This window comes from Ictidomys tridecemlineatus, chromosome 3 (assembly GCF_052094955.1).
Source record: "Ictidomys tridecemlineatus isolate mIctTri1 chromosome 3, mIctTri1.hap1, whole genome shotgun sequence".
Classification (NCBI taxonomy): Eukaryota; Metazoa; Chordata; class Mammalia; order Rodentia; family Sciuridae; genus Ictidomys; species Ictidomys tridecemlineatus.
In genome coordinates, this window is record NC_135479.1 from 212,949,713 (window position 1) to 212,967,805 (window position 18,093).

At 58.6% G+C, this 18,093-nt stretch overlaps 1 protein-coding gene across 1 annotated transcript in view; it reads right to left on the reverse strand.

Moving 5' to 3' along the window:
• Ripk4 (receptor interacting serine/threonine kinase 4) overlaps positions 1-17,191 on the reverse strand; it is a 21,325-nt gene extending 4,134 nt beyond the window's left edge. Inside the window, 8 exon segments of the mRNA XM_078041201.1 lie at positions 3-62; positions 65-158; positions 1,246-1,349; positions 2,034-2,192; positions 3,755-3,804; positions 5,189-5,337; positions 9,628-9,919; positions 16,943-17,191. Of these exon segments, the coding sequence (XP_077897327.1) occupies positions 3-62; positions 65-158; positions 1,246-1,349; positions 2,034-2,192; positions 3,755-3,804; positions 5,189-5,337; positions 9,628-9,919; positions 16,943-17,124 (1,090 nt within the window). The 5' untranslated portion in view covers positions 17,125-17,191.
• Positions 17,192-18,093: the final 902 nt, after the last annotated feature.

The window sequence follows — 18,093 nt, forward strand, 5'->3', positions numbered from 1 at the left end:
CGGAAGCTTGCACTCGGAGGAGCTGCGGCTGAGCTCCTCAGGGCCCTCGATGGTCTGAGAAATCCAGAGTCCAGCTGCGACAGCAGCTCCGAGAGGCTGCAGTCGTTATCGAAGGCTGGGGCAGAGGCGCGCTGGAGACGCGAGGACCCGGGCACCGCCTGCAGCGAGGAGGGAGGAGGTGAGGGCCCCGGTCCTCCACCAAGGCAAGGAGGAGAACGCTATTGGGTACCAGGAAGTGATGTGGGTGACGTGACCACAGCGAGACTCGGGGCTGCACAGACCCCCTGGTGCGCAGCACGGACACTGTGAGAAAAGTGTCAAGTCCAGCACAGCATGCTCCAGAGGCCCGGGCTGAGCGGAGGCACAGCGGGAATGCGGAGGGGAGAGCGGGGCTGGCCCTGCGCGTCCAGCCTGCCCTTGGAGCTAAGTCAGGCTTTGGAGATGTCTGTGGGCAGGCCAGGGTGGGTCCAGCTTGGGGACAACATGGTGATCCAATCCAGCGCACAGCAAGAGGCCCTTTAAAGGGTCTTTCTGCATGAGATGGGAGATTCCTGGCGGGAATTCCCCGGACCATGACCGTTTGTTCCAAACCCCCTCCCCCGCCCGCTGACCCTTGGATTCACTCTGACTTGGTCTCCTGGCAGACTGAGCCACATCCACCTGCTGGCTGCCTCTCTTGCCTTATCGGGGACCCAGCCCACCTCTTTTCCAGGCCTCCCGGTGCCTTGGCCCAGGTGCTCACGTGCCCACAGCCCCTTCTCCATTCTGTGTGCCTGTCTCCCTGGGAGACTGCCCTGCACTGAAGACGTGCCACAGGCTGCGTACCAGGCTTCACTCTGCAAGGTGCTTCCTTCCTACTGCCCTCCAGGCACTGGGAACTTCCTTCTCCTCTGAGATAACCTGCCACACTCACAGAACAACCAGCTCTGCACAGTGAGGAAGCGGGGGGCACAGGACCCAGAGCAGGCACCTCCCGCCTGCCCTGCCTAGCAGAGGCTGGGCCTTCTGAGCCCGGTGGTTCAGGTGTCCAGTGAGACCCAGCAGTTCAAGTGGGCGCCCACACTGTTCACACAGCCCCTGGCAGGACACAGGGAAGGAAGGGCAGCAGGAGGGCAGATGAGCTTGGGGATGCCCAGGGACCTACACTGCCACAGAACTGGGCACAAGGCGGGCACAAGGCCGGCTCAGGGAGGAGGTGGCTGGCCAGGGTCTGCAGAGGCAGGGATGGGCTGGAAGGCCCCTCACCTCGCTCTTGGGCCCCGGCGGGCTCTTCCCCGCTGGGTCTGGAGTTGGCTCTCTCACCTCCTCGTCAGGTTTTTCACAGAGGATCTCGGTTTCAGAAGTAATTTCTTTGAGGGGAAAAAGACAAAAAGGAGCATGTCATTTGATTAACAGTTTCTACACAATTCCAAAGGGACACAGACACCCTAAAGTCTCCAAGTAGCAGGTTGAGCCAGATGCCATCAGCACTGAGATCAGTCAGCAGAACCCAGGACCCCCACGGGGCAACCCACCCACCAGGCCTGGCCTGCCTCGTGCCACCATCTGGAGGGCTCACCAGACACAGGGCAAGGCCGCCTCGATGCCCTGCCAACAGCAGTAGCGGTGAGCCCTGCCCTTGTTGTCCCCAGGTTGTCCCCCTGCATGCTGTGAGAGCAGGGACTGCCTTGGATCCACCAGGGCTGACTACCCAAGGCCCACTTCTCTGTGCCAGGAGGGCAGGACCCCAGGAGAACGGTGCCAAGAGGCCCAGTCGGGCAGTCTCCTGAAGACACCACGTTGTGTCTGACCTGAAATCATGGGCTCCCCTGGGCAGCAAGCCCCGTCCTGGCCAGGAGCAGGGGTGGGGGTGGTGAAGGCAGCCACTGGGTCCAGCAGCCCCCCTTGGCCCTGACTGCTGGAGGTCTGAGGCAGGGCCAGGTGACTGGGCCCCGCGTCCTTGTGCACCTTGCTCCCACCAGGAGCCTGGTCATCACCTCGGTGGCAACAGCAAAGCCATCCAGAGCCTCGCCCCAGGGAGAACCAACACTCACCCTGGAAGGTGGGCCGTTCCCGCGGCTCCTCGCGCCAGCACCTCTGCATGAGGCGCAGTAGGTTCCCGCAGGCGCGCGGCCGGGGCCTACAGATGGGGGGCAGCTCCGGGCGGTGGCCCTTCACCACCTTCACCATGATGTGCAGGATGTTCTTCTCATCTAGGGGACAAGTGCAGCCGTCAGGGCACCATGCTCCACCATGCTCCACCATGCTCCACCGCCATTCTCCTCCGCCCTGAGGGGAGGGCCCGAGGCAGCCCCAGGGCCGGGTTCTTCTCAGGCTGGCCTCCCGGCTTCTGGTTCCCCACAGTGTTCCTGCCCCCGAGTTTCCAGCAAGCCCTCCACAAAGGCAGGTGCCATCAGCAGGGGCAGAGAGCTGGCCCACACTGACAGCTGCCGGGACTCCACGCGGTCTGTCCCACACCATCACTGTCTTCAGTGTCTGCGGGTATTTCCATGACAACGCAGACTTCAAACCCTCTAATGAAATGAAAGTCAAGTCCATCTCGGGGAGACTTCCTACTGCCAAACAGGACAGAAAACGCCCTGGCACCTCACGCGGTGCTGCACCTTGCTCCCCGCCTAGGAGGCTATAAAGCAGCAAGAGCGCGATCCTCCCACTGGCCCCGCACACCTGGCTTCAGGTGTCAACCTGCCAGACAATTTCATGTCCAACTGGCAGGCTGCGCGTTACAGTGCATTCAGCGTGGGCCTCGGGAAGGGCAGCCGGGAACAAAGTGCAGTGGTAGCCAGAGGACAGGTAGGACCTCTTGACCGGGGTCTGGGACGTCCACAAGGCTCGGGATCGCCCCTGCCTGGCCCCTTTTCCATACACTGGCCGAGTCTGCCTCGACGGACTCCCAGGCCTGAGGGTCATCCAGAGACCCTTTCTCTTTCCCAGACCTGAGCCTGGCACAGGCTAGCAAGATGTGTATTTTTTTTGGCATCTTGGTCACACCACACAATGTCATGAGTAATGCAGAGAAAAAGGCTCTCCTCTCCGATACAGTAAAAGCTACCCAGACTTTACGTACTTAACCCAGGTACTGAAATTCCGAGGAAAGAGGTCACAATAGGGATTGCCTAGCTGGGGCAGGTGGGGGAGCATTTTCTGGTCTAGGAGGCTGGTCCAGCGTGTGGACACCCTAACTACTACTGGACCACATGTTCACAGGCAGTGTGGAGAGCAAATCTGTCATGTGTATTCACAATTCCTTTCTTTTTTTCCTTTAAAAAAGAAAGAAAGAGAATCGGCTGAAAAAAGGCAAATCCGCCGACAGAAAGCAGATGGGGGTTGCCAGAGACTGGGAGGGGATGGTGGCCGGGATGAGCCGGAGTGACCACATGGGCACGGGCTCCTGCTGGGGTGGCAGGGGTGTCTGGAACCAGACCGTGATGCTGTCTAACTGTGAACGTCTTCGATGTCACAGAATCACACATTTTAAATGGTGAAAATGACATATTTTGTTACGTATTCCACACAAAAAAATTAAATGGCCCCTAAGAATGGACCCCTTCGAATCTCTCTTCCTGTGTGTGTCCTAGATGTAATTTCCTGCCTGCAAACAACTCTGCCCAAGCACCTTGTCAGCGTATAGAAAAGCCGATAGTGGGGTGGCCTTGCTGGGTCACAGGCACCACCCCAGAGCTGAGAAGGGACAAGGAAGATACCCCACAGTCCAGGAGACGTTGCCTGGCACCTCGTGGGCAGCGCCACTCACCTGCGAAGGGCTTCTTCTGTGTGAGCACGCCCCAGATCACGATGGCAAAGCTGGAAGAGAAGCCAGGTGCGTCAGCGTGGGCTCAGGACCCTCAGCTCAGGTCTGGGGCGCGGTCACCCTGCAACGAGCTGGAGAAGCCCCTCCAAGGCTCCCAAGGAGGCCCCGGGACATTTCTCCTGCCTTTCTGAAAGGGGAAGCCAGGATGGATGACACCCCCACATGGGCTCAGGTGGGAACGGAAGACCTCGTGGCTGAGCCGCAGTCTTCAGGCGGCAGGCAGGACCCTGGAGGGCTCTTGGCGGGAGTGGACGTTACCACCTTCTCGCCCGCCGGGCACAGAGCAGGTGACAGGCGTTTGCTGGCGTCCTCACGGCCCCCTGCTCTCTAGGGTTCTGACTCTAAGGACAGTCGTGGAGCACTGGGCAAATACTCCCAGTGGTCTCTGAGATGTCAGAGGATGGCTAAGGAAAGGGCACGGAGAACTCCTAGGTGGCCCCTCTGTCCCGAAGCCCTTTGCTGGCCACTCGGGACGCACACTCACATGTAAATTACTCTAGATACACCAAAAAAGGGGCCCAATCCAGTGCATTTAAAAAATTAAAATTAAAAAAGGGAGTCCAAAGACTCACCCCACGAAGCGCGGAGTTTGATAACGGTTACTGACAGAGAGCTCACACTAACTGAAAACTCAGCTCTAAACAGAGCACCCTACCTATTCTCCCCGACTCTGCAAGCCATGATGGTCCCCGAAGGGCCAGGAGCCGCAGCTCCAGGCAGGGCAAGCTCACGTACCAGGGCAACTGTCAAACCAGTCAGCCAGGACCCAGGTGTCGGTGGCACGAGGGCAGAGCCCAAGCAGTTCCTGGTGCGTGGCTGCACCCTCCCTGCCTCCGTTTTCTCAGTGAGATTAACTCTCACAACTTGAAAATGAAAGGAATCTGGTAACCTAGCAACCAGGTCCTGCCCATGCTCCTCCATCGCAGCCAGGTGACCCCACAAGTGTCAGCAGCTCCCTCCTCAAAGTTCAGAGGAAAATGAACTGTGAAGAGCCCACACCCATGGGCACATGGGCACGGGGACCACTTGAAGCAACAGGTTTTTCTGACAATAAAATGCACGTTTCATAAAAATGCCACAGGAGACCCAGCACAGCACCACTGCCTGCTCCACAGGGAGCCAGGCCAGTCCTCACCCTGCCGCCAGGAGCGGCTCATCTACAACCAGCAGCACCCACTGGGAAGAGGGGTCTCTTGTACCCCGGGAACCTGCCCCCAGGCTAACATCCCCAGCCCAAAAGACACACTCCTTTCACCTGGACTGAACCCACTGCTGATGCACACCCAGAGTCGTTCTGAAAGCCCCTGTTCAGGACAGGAAGACACGGGCTCAGGGTCCCCAGAGGGGCCCACAGGGATGGGGCAGGGCATCAGGCACCTGTACACATCGTGCTTGGTGTCAAAGAGCCGGCTCTTCTCCCGGATGCGCTCTGGAGGGAGGTAGGCAATGGTGCCGAACAGGCCATCCATGCTCAGGTCATGAGAGTGGGACAGCCCGCTGCACTTGGCCAGCCCAAAATCGGAAATCTGAAACAGAGCAGAGGGGAGCAGGTCAGCCCTCCATGGGGCCAGGGGCAGCGAGCTGGCAGTGCCCCCGAGCCAGACACCGTGCCCCCAGCTCACTCCTGCAGGTAGCCCAGCCTGGGCAGGCGGGAGACAAGGCAGCTCAGACAGAGCGTCTGCAGGCTGAAGAGCCACCACCTGATGGATGGGAAGAGATCAGGGTTTAAGGAGAGATTCCCTGGGCAAGGAACTCAAGAACCACAGGCCCACATCGCAAGGCAGCAGGTCTGCCCTGTGGCTGACACTCCCCGGTGGCACCAAGGGAAGAGCAGCGCCCAGGGTTTACAGGTGAAGGAACACACGTGACGGGCTGGGCCAGCTGGTTGTGCAACCCTCCAGCTGGGCTGGCAAGTGGCAGCAAGTCCTTTAAAGGGCAACACACCTCCAGAGGCCCTTTAAATTAGCAAGCACAGCACGTACCTCGCCTCGACCCCACGGGGCATGCTGTTTCTGCCCAGAACGTCTGTTATCAGCAGACGCTCAGTGGTGAGCCCCCAGCCCCCGCCACTCAGGGACCCCCACCCCTGACTCCCTTGGCAGACACTTTTATGGCTGGCTTACACCCACTGAGGACCACACAGGCCTCTGGGAGTGGCCCCTCTCCTCCAGGCCCCATGAAACGCTGCTGGAACCAAGCCACAACTCTCACTGGACACCCAATCCTCAGGGAGAAGTTCCCTGTCTCCTCTTCTTCAAGTGGAGCGTTTTTAAGCCTTGTAAATTAACCTTGGGCTCCTCCTAAGACACACCCATCACCCAGGCTGACCATGACCACAGGGAGCCAGGCCGGTCCTCACCCTGCACAGCAGGAAGACACTGGTGGGGCCAGGTCAGTCCTCACCCCTGCAGCCCAGCTGAGCGGCGCCCAGGCTGGAGCTCACCAGGCCCAAGCGCCCACTCTGGGTCCCCCAGGTTTTGTGGGCTCAACCAGCCTCAGGCCTCAAGAGAAATCCTGAGATGTCCGGGAAGAAATTGCCACTTCCCCAGACAAAACCATCACCCTGTCCCGCAGCTCCGTCCTGAGAAGCCCAGCGCTGGGAGGCAGGGAAAAGCACTTCAGCTCTCAGAACAGGTTTAGCGACAGAGAAAACGTCTGTTCGATGACCACTGGTGGCCTACCAGGCCTTAAATTCAGAAATGAAGATAGGCTGGGATTTAGGGAGCCCGGTGCTCCATGCTTCTCTCTGAACACAGCCATTTCTCCTCATCTCTGTCACTGACCCAAACAGACCAGCCACTTCGAGGTACACTTGGTGACAGAGAGCAGCACACATTCTCTGCCCAAAGCCTGGCATCAGATGCAGCCTGGGAATACGGAATTCCCAGGGGCACCTTCACCTGGCCGGGCCCTGGGCTGCCCCTCACCCCGGCTCTCGCCACAGATCAGGAGCAGCAAAGGCCTCCTGGCCCACGAACACTCACATCGGCATCTGACTCAGAGTCCTGAGAGCTCAGGGCTCACAGGGGCCCCCAAGAATGTGGCCCTTCAACCTCAGGCCCAGCTGGACAAGAGTAATAAAGTGGCCCGTTGCTGTTGAACAGGAAGGGCACTTCAAGCACAGCGGATCCTGCCCCCATGCCATGACGCTCCGAATAGTCTGGCCTGGGCGGAGGGGTGAGCGCGCAGCCTGTGACCCCACCGTATTACCCAGCATCATCTCAACATGGAGAGCTGTTGTACCCAACACAGAGTAATATGAGGCGACAACTTAAAACGTACTATATTTCACACACTCGGCAGAACAGATGGCTGCCGTGAGGTTCTGGCTCTAATCCCCCTGGGTACAGAGAGGCAGCACGCGTCTGAGCCACAGGAAGCGGTGGATGGCAGCCTGCGGCTCATCCCGGTCCACAGTATAGATGTCCACCCACCAAAACCGCCTGGAAACCTGGGGCCAATGCACCCGAGCCTCAGAGCCTTAGAGCCTGTCTCAGGCCCCGGAGCAGCACTCCCAACCGGAGCGCAGCTGCCTCCTCACACCTGCTGGTTGTTGCTTTGTTTTTTCCTCCCATTTCCGTGCTGAGGATCAAATCCAGGGCCTGGTGCGTGCTAGGCCAGTGCTCTGCCACAGAGCCGCACCCCAGGCCCCAGGCAGCTGTTTCTAAGACTCTGTTTGGGGCTTCTCAGAGGCGACCAAACCTTTCCTGGGGCCTTTCAGGGTGCACTCAGGCAAGGAAGACAGCTGTCCTGTGCCAGCAGAGAAGCATGGGGTCATGCCCTCTCGGAGGACCTGCCCATCATTCTAGCAGCTTCTTCAAAAAAATCTGCATTAGGAATGAACACCCCATCAGGTCCAGCCCTTCAAAACCAAGGTCTGTAAGAAAGGGAGGGGAGGCCCTCGAGTCCACACCAAAATGGCCTGCAGGGAAGGCAAGCCCAGTGTGTCCAGGGACACAAGGACTAGACCCCACTCTCGGCTCACTGAGCAAGCGCTGGGTCTCTGCGGTGTGACTGCAGCTGGCGAAGACGCCTGAGTGAGCATCTGTGCCTGACCTGAGGCGATGACCTGCTGGTGACAAGCCACCAGCCAGCAGCTGAACCTGCTAAGCACTCTGGGTGGGCATCGAGCTGAGCACTCACCAGTCACTGACCCCTGATGACAACCTAGAGAAGGCATGATCTTGCCGCTCCACTCCCCACCCAGCTGACAGGACCGGGGGCTGCACCCCAGGCCCACACCCAGAAGAAGGACGTCACTGTGTCCTCCAAGGAATGCCTACCCCCCACCCCGTGTGCATTCCACACCCCTGTTAGAGAGGCAGGAAAGTGTGGAAAGGAGCGAGGGGCACAGGTGCCCAGCCAGGCCACGGACAGCCTGGGGACTTGCGAAAACCCACCCAGCAGTCCTTAAAGACCAGGTCACCTTCAGGCACCCTCTATGTTAACCCAAGGACGCCTGCGGCTTTCCCTGCCCACACGCCATTAAGCCCAGAACCTTCCTGAGGTTGCTTGGGCTGTTTCCTCCACACCCAGGGTCTTCTCCCCACCTCTGACACAGTTCAGCCTGCCCCCGACGAAGGCCTGGCTGGACACCTGCACACCCTGCCTCACTCCATCCTGAGGGATTGTCTCGTGCCACTCACTGCATCTTCCTGGTCATGCCAGACGGCAGCGGGACAGGCAGGAAATCAAGGCTCTGCAGCCCCACAGAACGGGTTCCAGCTCATGCTCCACACCTTGCGGCTGGTCATTCTGGTCACTAATCTAACCCCTGTGGGCCCCAGCTTAGCAAGTGGCCACCATCCACACTGTACCTCTACTGTGGAGCCGTCAGTCCTGCATAAGCCCTGCTGCGGAGCAGGGGCCTGTCGTCCTTCTCTTTCTGGTGCAGAATGCATGTTTGAGAACAAAGAACTTCACACTCACTGGGCCCTCAGGACCTGCACTCCCCTGCCAACCACAGGAGACAGGAGCTGGGACGGCAGCTGCTGAGCCTACAGAGCTCATTCCCTCACACCTGGTCCCGTGCCTGAGTCTTCACCGCCCCGACTCCTGCTCACGTCACAGCAGGTGCATTTTTAGTTAAAACCTACGGTGGAGTGAGGCCCACCCAAGAAATAGCTTATATTCACTGTCCAGAATGAAAATCTGCTTCTCCACCTCCCTGCAGGAGGGGCTCTGTGAGTGCCACATGGGCCATCGCACACCAGGCCCACCCCAGAGCCCAGGGGCAGGGCGGGCCCTGGGTTCAGGTGTCTCCTAAAGGCCCGGTCAACAGGAAGGGCCAGCAGCGCTGTGCAGACAGGAACAACAAAGAGACCGAGCCACGGCCGTGCCCCTGCTGTGCCCTGCCCCTCAGGACCACTCCGGCCCTGGCTCTCGGCTCCTTCTCTCCCTCATGGATCTGTTTTCCTGCATGGAAGAGGACAGAGGGGCCCACGTGTGACTCAGGCCTCCTGTGAGTGACACTACCACCACAGGGCAAGAGCCCAGGACAGTGCCATCCAGGGCCAGTGGTGACACAGCCTGGACTCAAAGGCCATCCAAAGGAACAACATTCAAGACGTACAGCCTGACACAAACTGGCCATGCTAGAACCAAGTCCAGGCGCCGCAGGAGGCCGGTCAGAGGCTCACACCTTCCAGGTTTTATAAACTTATCAAAGGGGAAAAAAAGTAAAAACTGGCCTCCCAGGGCACCAAGTTCTTTCCCACAGAATACCTCCTTCCCCAACCTCGCCATAGCCTACAGCTGCACCCCAATTCCCTGGCCACAGACCAGCCACCCACTTCCCAGGGCACGGTGCTGCCCACCTTGACGTGGTAGTGGGCATCCAGCAGGATGTTTGCGGGCTTCAAGTCCAAGTGCAGGAGTGGCGGGGTCATGCAGTGCAGGAAGTTCATGCCCACGGCTGTCTCATGAACAATCCGAAAGCGCAGGTCCCAGGGCAGTGGCTCCGAGGCCAGCAGCTTCTCCAGAGAGCCCGTCTCCATGTACTCCATGACCAGGCCCACGGGCTCCCGGCAGATGCCGTACACAGGCAGGACATAGCGGAACTTGGCCATCTCCATCTTCTTGGCTTCCTCCAGAAGCTCCAGGCGCTCCCTGCAAAAGTTCAAAGGAGTGAAGGGGGACGGCAGGCCCTGCCCAGCCAGCCACGGTCAGGGCACTCACGGAGCCCACCAGTGCCACAGCCCTAACACTGGAGCCCCCAGGCTGCTCCAAGTACACAGGAGAGGAGCTCCAGCAATTATCTGGATACCCGCAGGCCACCTGGGCACCCCGGGTTGGAGCCTGGCAGCGGACACTGCCTTTTCTTGGGGAGGGAAGACAGTGTGGGCTGAAAGTTGAGACTAACCCTCTACCAGAGGAGCCCACTTGCCCTGTGAAGGCCGAACCCACCCGCACACTAGGGAGCAGCAGATCCAAGCAGGGCCGGGCCCTCACTCTGCTGTGGTGAGATACAGACACCAACACGGCACGCGCCCTCCTAACTGTTCCAAACCCCCGGCCAGCGGCACCACACACTTCCTAAAGCTGCATGACCATCACTGCCTCCTACGCCCAGAACTTATCTCCCCAACAAAATCTGCACCTGTTAGACAGTAAAGCCTCCCCAGCCCCCACCCTATTCTCAGTCCCTAGGACTTTGCATCCAGGCACCTCATGTGAGTGGAATCACAAAGTATCTGTTCTTCAGTGTTTGGTTATTTCACTAAGTATGTTTTCAAGGCCTAATTTGTTAGACCACTTATCAAAATGTCCCTCATTTTCATGGTTGAATAATACGCCGTGGTAGGAACACCCTACACTGTGTACGACCCAGACGGTTCCCACCTCTTGGCTTTTGTGAATGATGCCAACCTGTGAACACAGCTGGGGTACCAATGAGCCTGAGACCCACTCTCGTTCCCTGGGAGCTGCGCTGGCTGTGTGTCCCACCTGTGGAGAAGCCACTGAGCGGCCGTCCTGCCTGCCACCTGCTTCTGCGTGGACTTTCACCAGCTCCAGCCTCTGTACACACCGGCTGTGCGATGAGCACTTGCAACAGACCCGCAGCCGGCAAAGCCAGGAACCTCCGTTCTCCAGCCCCGATGGGCGCTTGCCAGCCCCTGGCCAAAGGTCACTCAGAGGAGAGTGCAAAGCAGCGGGCCGTGCCAGGGTCAGGGGTCAAAAGTCTTGGCGCACATACATTGAGGGGAAAAGGCCAGATCCAGGAGGACATGACCTGGCCATGCAGGATCTGGGCCAGTGCTCTACAACATGGACCCCAGGAGGCACCCTGGAGGCTGGTGGATCCAGGCGCCCAGGCCTCGCCCCTTGAGAACAGGTGGGGGTTGGGACAGCCACTTTCCAGTCACAACAAGCTCCCCACAGGGAAAGTCCAGAACATGCCTGCAGCGCCCTCAAATACCGAGCTGAGAGCAGGGCCACTCAGTGTCCACACACCTCCCGTGCAGACTGGAGCAGCCTTGAGGTAACTCTCGGGACTGCAGGGTCCAACACAAGCTCCTGCCCATAACTCAGGGCCCATCACCATAGCTCCACCCTGGGGCTCTCCTGGGGCTTGGCACAGCCTGCTCCTCCTGGTCCAACCCAGAGCAGCTGTGGGGACACTCCTGTGCCTGCTCCCACCTGGAGCCTGATGGAGAATTCCAAACTGTGCCAACAAAAGAGAGCCACTCCTTGACCATCTGACCTTCTTGTTGAGACAGCAGCCATCTCCCGGGCTTCCTGACAGCTGTAAAGACGCCCATGCGGGAAGGATGGCAGGTGGGCAAGAGGAACCCCTGGATTCTTACCAGCACTGAGCTCTCTCGTACGTACCCACAGGCAGCTCCCATAAAGCTCCAGAGGGGCTCAGAGGGGCGAGCCCAGCCGTGTCGGGGGCTGGAGAAGAGGTTAACATACTGAACGTGCAGGTCACGTGACCACAAAGCAAGCAGCTCAGCGCAGCTGGCTTTCCTAGCACTCTGGCTAAGTGACTACAGCAGCGAGAGGGGGCAGGCCCCTTGTGCTGTGAGCCCCTGGGCGGGTGAGGCGCTGTCCACACTAGGGTCCTCAAAGCCCCGGGGCCTGGCCAGGCTCAGGGACCCAACAGGGGCAGATCCCGGAGCACCATGGGCTGAACCTGACTCGGAGACCAACAGTCCAGACCTGGCCAGTGGCACTTCCGACCTTAATCCCAGACTCCACAGGCACTGAGCGGGGAGAACGTGTCCCCTCTGCTGGGTCCCTTTCTCTCCCGGGAAGTATCACTCACTGAAGCAGGCCCCAGCATGAGGACCACCCTCACCAGTCACCAACTCCACGGGTCCTGGTGTCACCAGGTCCCAAGGATCACCAACTGGGACCTGCTACCTGCTCTGCTTCAGTTTTGCATCTTGTTGAGAATCAAAATTATTAGGCTGGGGCTGGGGCTCAGTGGTAAAGCACTTGCCTCGCAAGAATCAAAATTATCATATGTCTTTTTCCTACTGCTCTTATTTTCTCTTAAAAAGTGGCCCATTCGTACGTCTCCCTATTGTCCCATGGTGCCAGATGGCTTTGGCACAAGTCCTTCTGCAGAAGTTCCAGGGTAAATTGAGCAAGGGACTGTCCTGAGGTCTTGAATGGACAGTTCAGGTATTTATAGGCTGGTCAGCCACTTTTCCACCTGCCACATACATTCCAAGTAGGGCCCCTAGACGCCAACCTGGTGATAACGGACAGAGAACCAAGTTGTTCAGTTGAGACTATCCTATAAAAAGGAAGCTCCGAGCCCCTCTGCAAACTGTTGATCTGTTTGCCCACCAAGCTTAACACACGCAGCCCGGGCAGACCCCGCCTCCCACTCACCCAACCCCTCCCACCCACCTCCTCTCCGTAGAACCTAAAAACAGCACCCAAGGTAGGTTTACTCCAGAAAGCTGATCCTAGGCTGGGTCCCCAGGAGCCAGCACCAGCTTGGGCACTTGGCCTGAGGGAGCCCGTCCACACTGCCCCTCCTCTCAGGAGCCCAGGTTCTGGGCATTTCAGGGAGGAGATCAGCTACCCTGCAAAACAAGCCGCTATCTCCGGTGACAAAACCACCCTCAGGTGCAGACAGGGCTGAGCAAGCACAAGGTGGCAGAGGCCCTGGCTCTGCTCAGAAGGGTCGGTATTTCACTGGAACTTTTTATACCATTTCTTCTTATCTACTGGCCCCCGAGGCAAAGTCCCAAGGTCCCCACCCAGCAGCCTCTCTACAGAGCCCCAGGATGCACACCACAGCCCACAGGCTCAGCGGCTCCTGCCCTCCTTGGGTGCATTTGCAGCTCTGGAGGCCTGGCAGGGCCTGCTGGAGGCCGGGAGGGCACTCCCCAGGAGAGCTGAGGTCCTGGCAGACTCACCATCATTTTTTGTCCACAGCAATTATTATTATACATTTTCCCCCTAAGCAGTGTATCCAGTGTCTGGCGACCACACAAAAGGAAGCATAGGTTTATAATCATTACTAATACTTTAAATATTGGAGGGATTTTAGACCAGTCCCCAGAGCTCAAGCCTCAGTGCTGGGGCAGGGGTGGAGCCCAGACGTCCAGGTGCCCAGTTCAGGGCACCATGGTTCACAGCAAAGTGGACAGACATCAGTTTAATTAAAACAGGGCCGGGTCCTTGTCCTGCCTCCCGCTTCCCTGCTGGGGAAAGGGCTGCCGATTCTGGGCTTCCCAGCAGAAAATACCCCACCCAGGCCCGACACCCTATGGCTCCAGATGGAAAGATCTCAGCATTGACAGGACCAAGTTTCTTTTAAAGACACTTTAAAAGAACCTCAGAAATGGTGTCGGGCCAGTCATTTCTCCAGCAGGCCCCTGCCAGCCCTCCAGAGCTGGCTGACACATTGGTAGATAAGCCACAGGGTTCCTGCAGCTCAGTCAGAAACTCCAAAGACAAAAAGACCAGCTGGAGGTGAAGGAGGCCCAGGTCACAGTAGAGCTAGAGAAGGGGGAGGGGGGAGAGCTGGAGAAGGGGGAGGGAGAGAGGGTGCGCAGCCGCACCGGGCTCCAGCAGCCTGGGAACCCCCTGGGCAGAGCACAGCCTGGCCCCTCCTGTGAGTCGGGAGCAGCCTCTCTGCCAGGGCTGCTGCAGGGCAGTCCAATTACCTTCCCAGGGAGCCTCCGAGGGGTTCCCACACTGCTATTTTTAAAACTGACAGGAATTGGGCTTGTCCGACTGTGGGCTCTGTAGTTACAAACCCCGGGTTTGCTCAGGCTCGCCCGACCAGCCAGGCCCAGCTCACAGGCGCTGCCTGTGCTCCCTTACTGTGAGCCTCCCCAGAGCTGGGGGCAGGGCAGGGAGGAATGGGGTCCTTGGAGTCACTTGCTCTCTCTGAACAGGCCCTGCACTCCACCCTACATGTACCCAGGAACCCCCCATTTAGAGTCGGTTGAGGAGGCCAGGCACACACCCAGAGCTGACAGGCGTGATTTCCCAAAGCACCAAGCCAGGTAAAGAGAAGCTCAGGAACAGAGACCCCTTGGCAAAAATATCCTGGCCCCCAGGAAGCCTTGAAATGGGTACAGGGTGCATCTAACAAGCACTGACCCTCTCTGCATAGACATGCCTGGGCACAAGGCCTGGGGCGGCCTGCAGGTGTGACCATCAGGGCTGGCCAAGGGTAGATAAAGATTGGGGCCAGGGCAGCATGTGCCTTGAGGGGTAAGCAGCCCTGGCCAATGGAAATCAGCCTGGCCCACAACTGTACCTGTGGTGGGACCCTAAGCAACAGTGGAGTTGGCCATACAGTCCAGTCGCCCTGGGAAGAGGCCCAGACCACTGGCAGAGGTGAGAGGTTCCATCCTCAAGCAGACAAGACAAGATGGGAGGTGAGGGGATGGATGGGGCCTGCACATAGACCCCAGGAAATCCCCTTCCTCCAGGTCACACCTTGCAAATGCAGTGCAGGGTGGGCACCAAAAGAGCACGGGGGGGGGGGGCATCGCTGGACAGACAGCACAACAGTTATTTCAAGATTCAGAAGCAACTGGCAACCTGAGGCTGAGGCACGAGGATCACAGGTTCAAAGCCAGCCTTAGCAAGTAGTGAGGCTGTAAGCAAGCTAGGAGACTCTGTCTCAAAATAAAAAGGGCTGGGATGCAGCTTAGTGGCTAAGTACCCCTGGGTTCAATCTCTGGTACAAAAAAAATAAGCAGCAGCAACTGGCAAGATTGCACCACAATCAGCCCCCCCCCCCCGCACCACAGCAGGAGGGCTATACATCCCCATTACCCAAGTTGGTGACAACCCTAAGGACTAAGCTGACACCCTGCAGGGCCTTCCCACCTCCTCTCTAGCAGAGAGGCCCGGTGGCAGACGCATACTGCAGCCTGCACCACCCCAGGCCAAGGGCAGCAGGTGAAATGCCTCCCAATGGAGCCTCTGACCTCCACCTAGCAGCCAACATGCCAGCACCTGCCTGCTTTGGGCAGGGCAGGAAAGGCTTCCAGTTAAAGGACAAAACACTTTTCAACTACAAGATCCTAAGTGACCCATCTCCAGGGGAGAAACCCAGCTTCATCTTCAAGCCACCCTAGGAACAAGGGGTTGCTCCCAGGCTGGGACATCACCTGGGCCTGTGCTTGTTCACTTTGCCCTCCCAAAACAGAAACTGGTATTCAATCTTGGCTGGTGAATAAAGCCCATTTTGGCTTGAAACTCCATCAAACTAACATGCCCAAGGGTATAAAGTGCCCCCATGAAGAGGCATATTCCAGAACTAGCTGCCGGGTGGTATTCAGAGTGGTTGAATTTCCTCAAAATAACCACAGCGCCCCTCCCAGCCTGAGAGGTTCCCAAGGTGGGAGAGTGGAGGCCTGAGCTCTGCACAGCCTCAGCAAGCCATCTCCCTTGAACTGCAAGGGTGACATGAAATTTGCTCTCGGTGGATTTCCCTGGCCAAGGATGAGGGTGCACAGGGAGGGGACAGGGCCTCTCACCAGCCAGCCATAGCTCCTGGAGGCTGGGACCGCACACACCACCACCTATAGGAAAGCCAGAGGTGAGCCCATCACAATGTCCCAGCAGGGGAACCCAGGTCTGAGGCAGCCAGGTGGAGTCTAGAAAAAGCTGCCTGCCGCATCTGTCCCAGGAGGCTGGGTGGAAACATGGGAAAAGGCTTCCACATGGAACGCTTGAAAAATATGCTACAGTGAAGCTTATGAACTCAACTGCAGAGGATGAATGAGGGGGTTCGTTTTCAAGAATCTTCCCCCCATCCTACCCCCACAGACCACAGTCCGACCCACTGGATCCTCCGGAGTGGTGGGGTTCTCATTCCTTTGAGCAGTCCTGCCAGGGAGGGGCGGGCAGGCAGGCTTTTACACAGGGACAGAGGCCCATGGCAAGGACGCAGAGCCGGTTAACGCAAGGCCCTTCCGCCAAGGCTCGCCTTCGAAGTGAAGTCCCCGAAAACTAAAGCGTGCGTCGAGGAAGTGCTGGGCAGAACAAGGCCCCGGCCCCGACGACTCTGGCCAAGCCCGGACCCTCGGGGCACGACGCCAAGTGCCCAAGTGCCGGGCGCTGAGGACGCTTCGCCCGAGCCAAATCCGTGCTTCCGACCGAAATAATTACCGTCTTACACCAATTTGTGCTCCTATGTAAATTACTGAGTAACTCGAACGGAGCCTACCTACACTCACAAAGCCCAGATGCCCACACGGCAATTTTTCTAAGCCCGGAGCAGACCGCAGCGCCCAGATAGATCCCAGGAGGGGGGGGCACGTCTCGGGGGCGCTGATCTAAGGTGCAGGGCGAACTCGGGACCCCCAAATTACGGGGCCGCTCGGGCCAGGAACCGGGATGGGTCAAGCAGAGCGAATAGGCAGTGTACTTCTCGGCAAACGCGGCCCCCGAGGTCCCCCGCGGGGCCGCAGCCCGGCACCTGGACGAGCGCAGCCAGACCCAGAGCTCCACAAAGCACCCCCGCGTCCTCCCGTCCCACGCCTCTGGGCCTCTCCCGCGTGCGGGTTCCCCCCGAGGCTGCTCCGGAGGAGCCCCCGATAGACTGGAGAGCCCCCCCGAGTTCCAGTCCCTCGGCCCCGGCCGTCGCCGTGCGCCACCGAACGGCGCGGTCCGCCGCCCGCCCCAGCGCCCCGCCCGGCCGCTGACCTGTCGTCGACGTGCAGGCTCGGGGAGCACTTGATGGCGAGCCACGTCTTCCAGTGGACGTGGCGCACCTTGTACACCTGCCCGAAACCGCCCGAGCCGACCTTCTCCCAGCCGGCGAACTCGCCCGCGTCGAAGGTGCGCAGCAGCCCCAGGGCCCACGGGCCAGCGCCGTCGCCCTCCATCGCGCGTCTCGCCGCCGCCCGGCGCCGCCGCGGCCGCCCAGGTGCCCAGGTGCGCGCCCCGCCCCGAAGACGTCATTTCCGCAGCACGCCCCGCCCCGCCGGCTTCGCGGGCCCCGCCCCTGGGCCGGCCCCTGGGCAGTGCGGACAGACAGGTGGACTCATCCAGACTCTGGGCGCTCCCCAGGTGCGCGCGGCTTGAGGACGACTGGCCTGCTTTCCTTTGTATATTTTGAGTAACTGTCGAGTCACCCGAAATTGTAAGAAATAACTCACTTTACCCCGTTTCCCTCGTGCTACTTGGCAAAATTTTGCAAAGGAAAAAAGTACGATATTACAACCATGATGTTGACTTCGATACCATCGCCGATCTTATCCAAATTCCCAGGTATTGCTGGCCCGCGTTTCCGTGTGCTAACTTCTACACCGCGCTGAGGCCTGCGAAGGAGGTTCGTGTACCCCAGCACAGTCCAGAAACAAAACCTCCGTCCTGCGACCCACCCGTGCTTCCCTGGCATTGCCAATCCTTCCTCTATTCCTAAAATCTTATTTCACAATTGTCATATTTACATTCAGGAGCTGTACAGCACGTCACCTTTTTGTAATTGGCTCTTTCACTCCGGCTCATTCCCTGCAGATTACCATCTGGCTGTGTCACAGCGCTCTTCCGTTAGGAAGAAGTAACTTTTGTTTTATTTTAATTACCCCAACAGCAAAGCCAAAGTCCATTTCAAGTATGACCTGGGTTCCCTCATCCTTTCCTATACAACACTGGCTTTTTATAGGTAGAGCAGATGGCTGGAAAAGAAAAGATGTAAAGATGTGTCTTCCACCTTGGGGGTAGAGCAGGGGGATTCCCAGCCCTAGAAAGACAACTGGATCAGAGGCGGAGTGTCATGTCACCCTCCACACCTAGGACACTCATTCAGGCCCTGTGCAGTGAGTGCAGGTTTACTCCTCACCAAAGGAGGT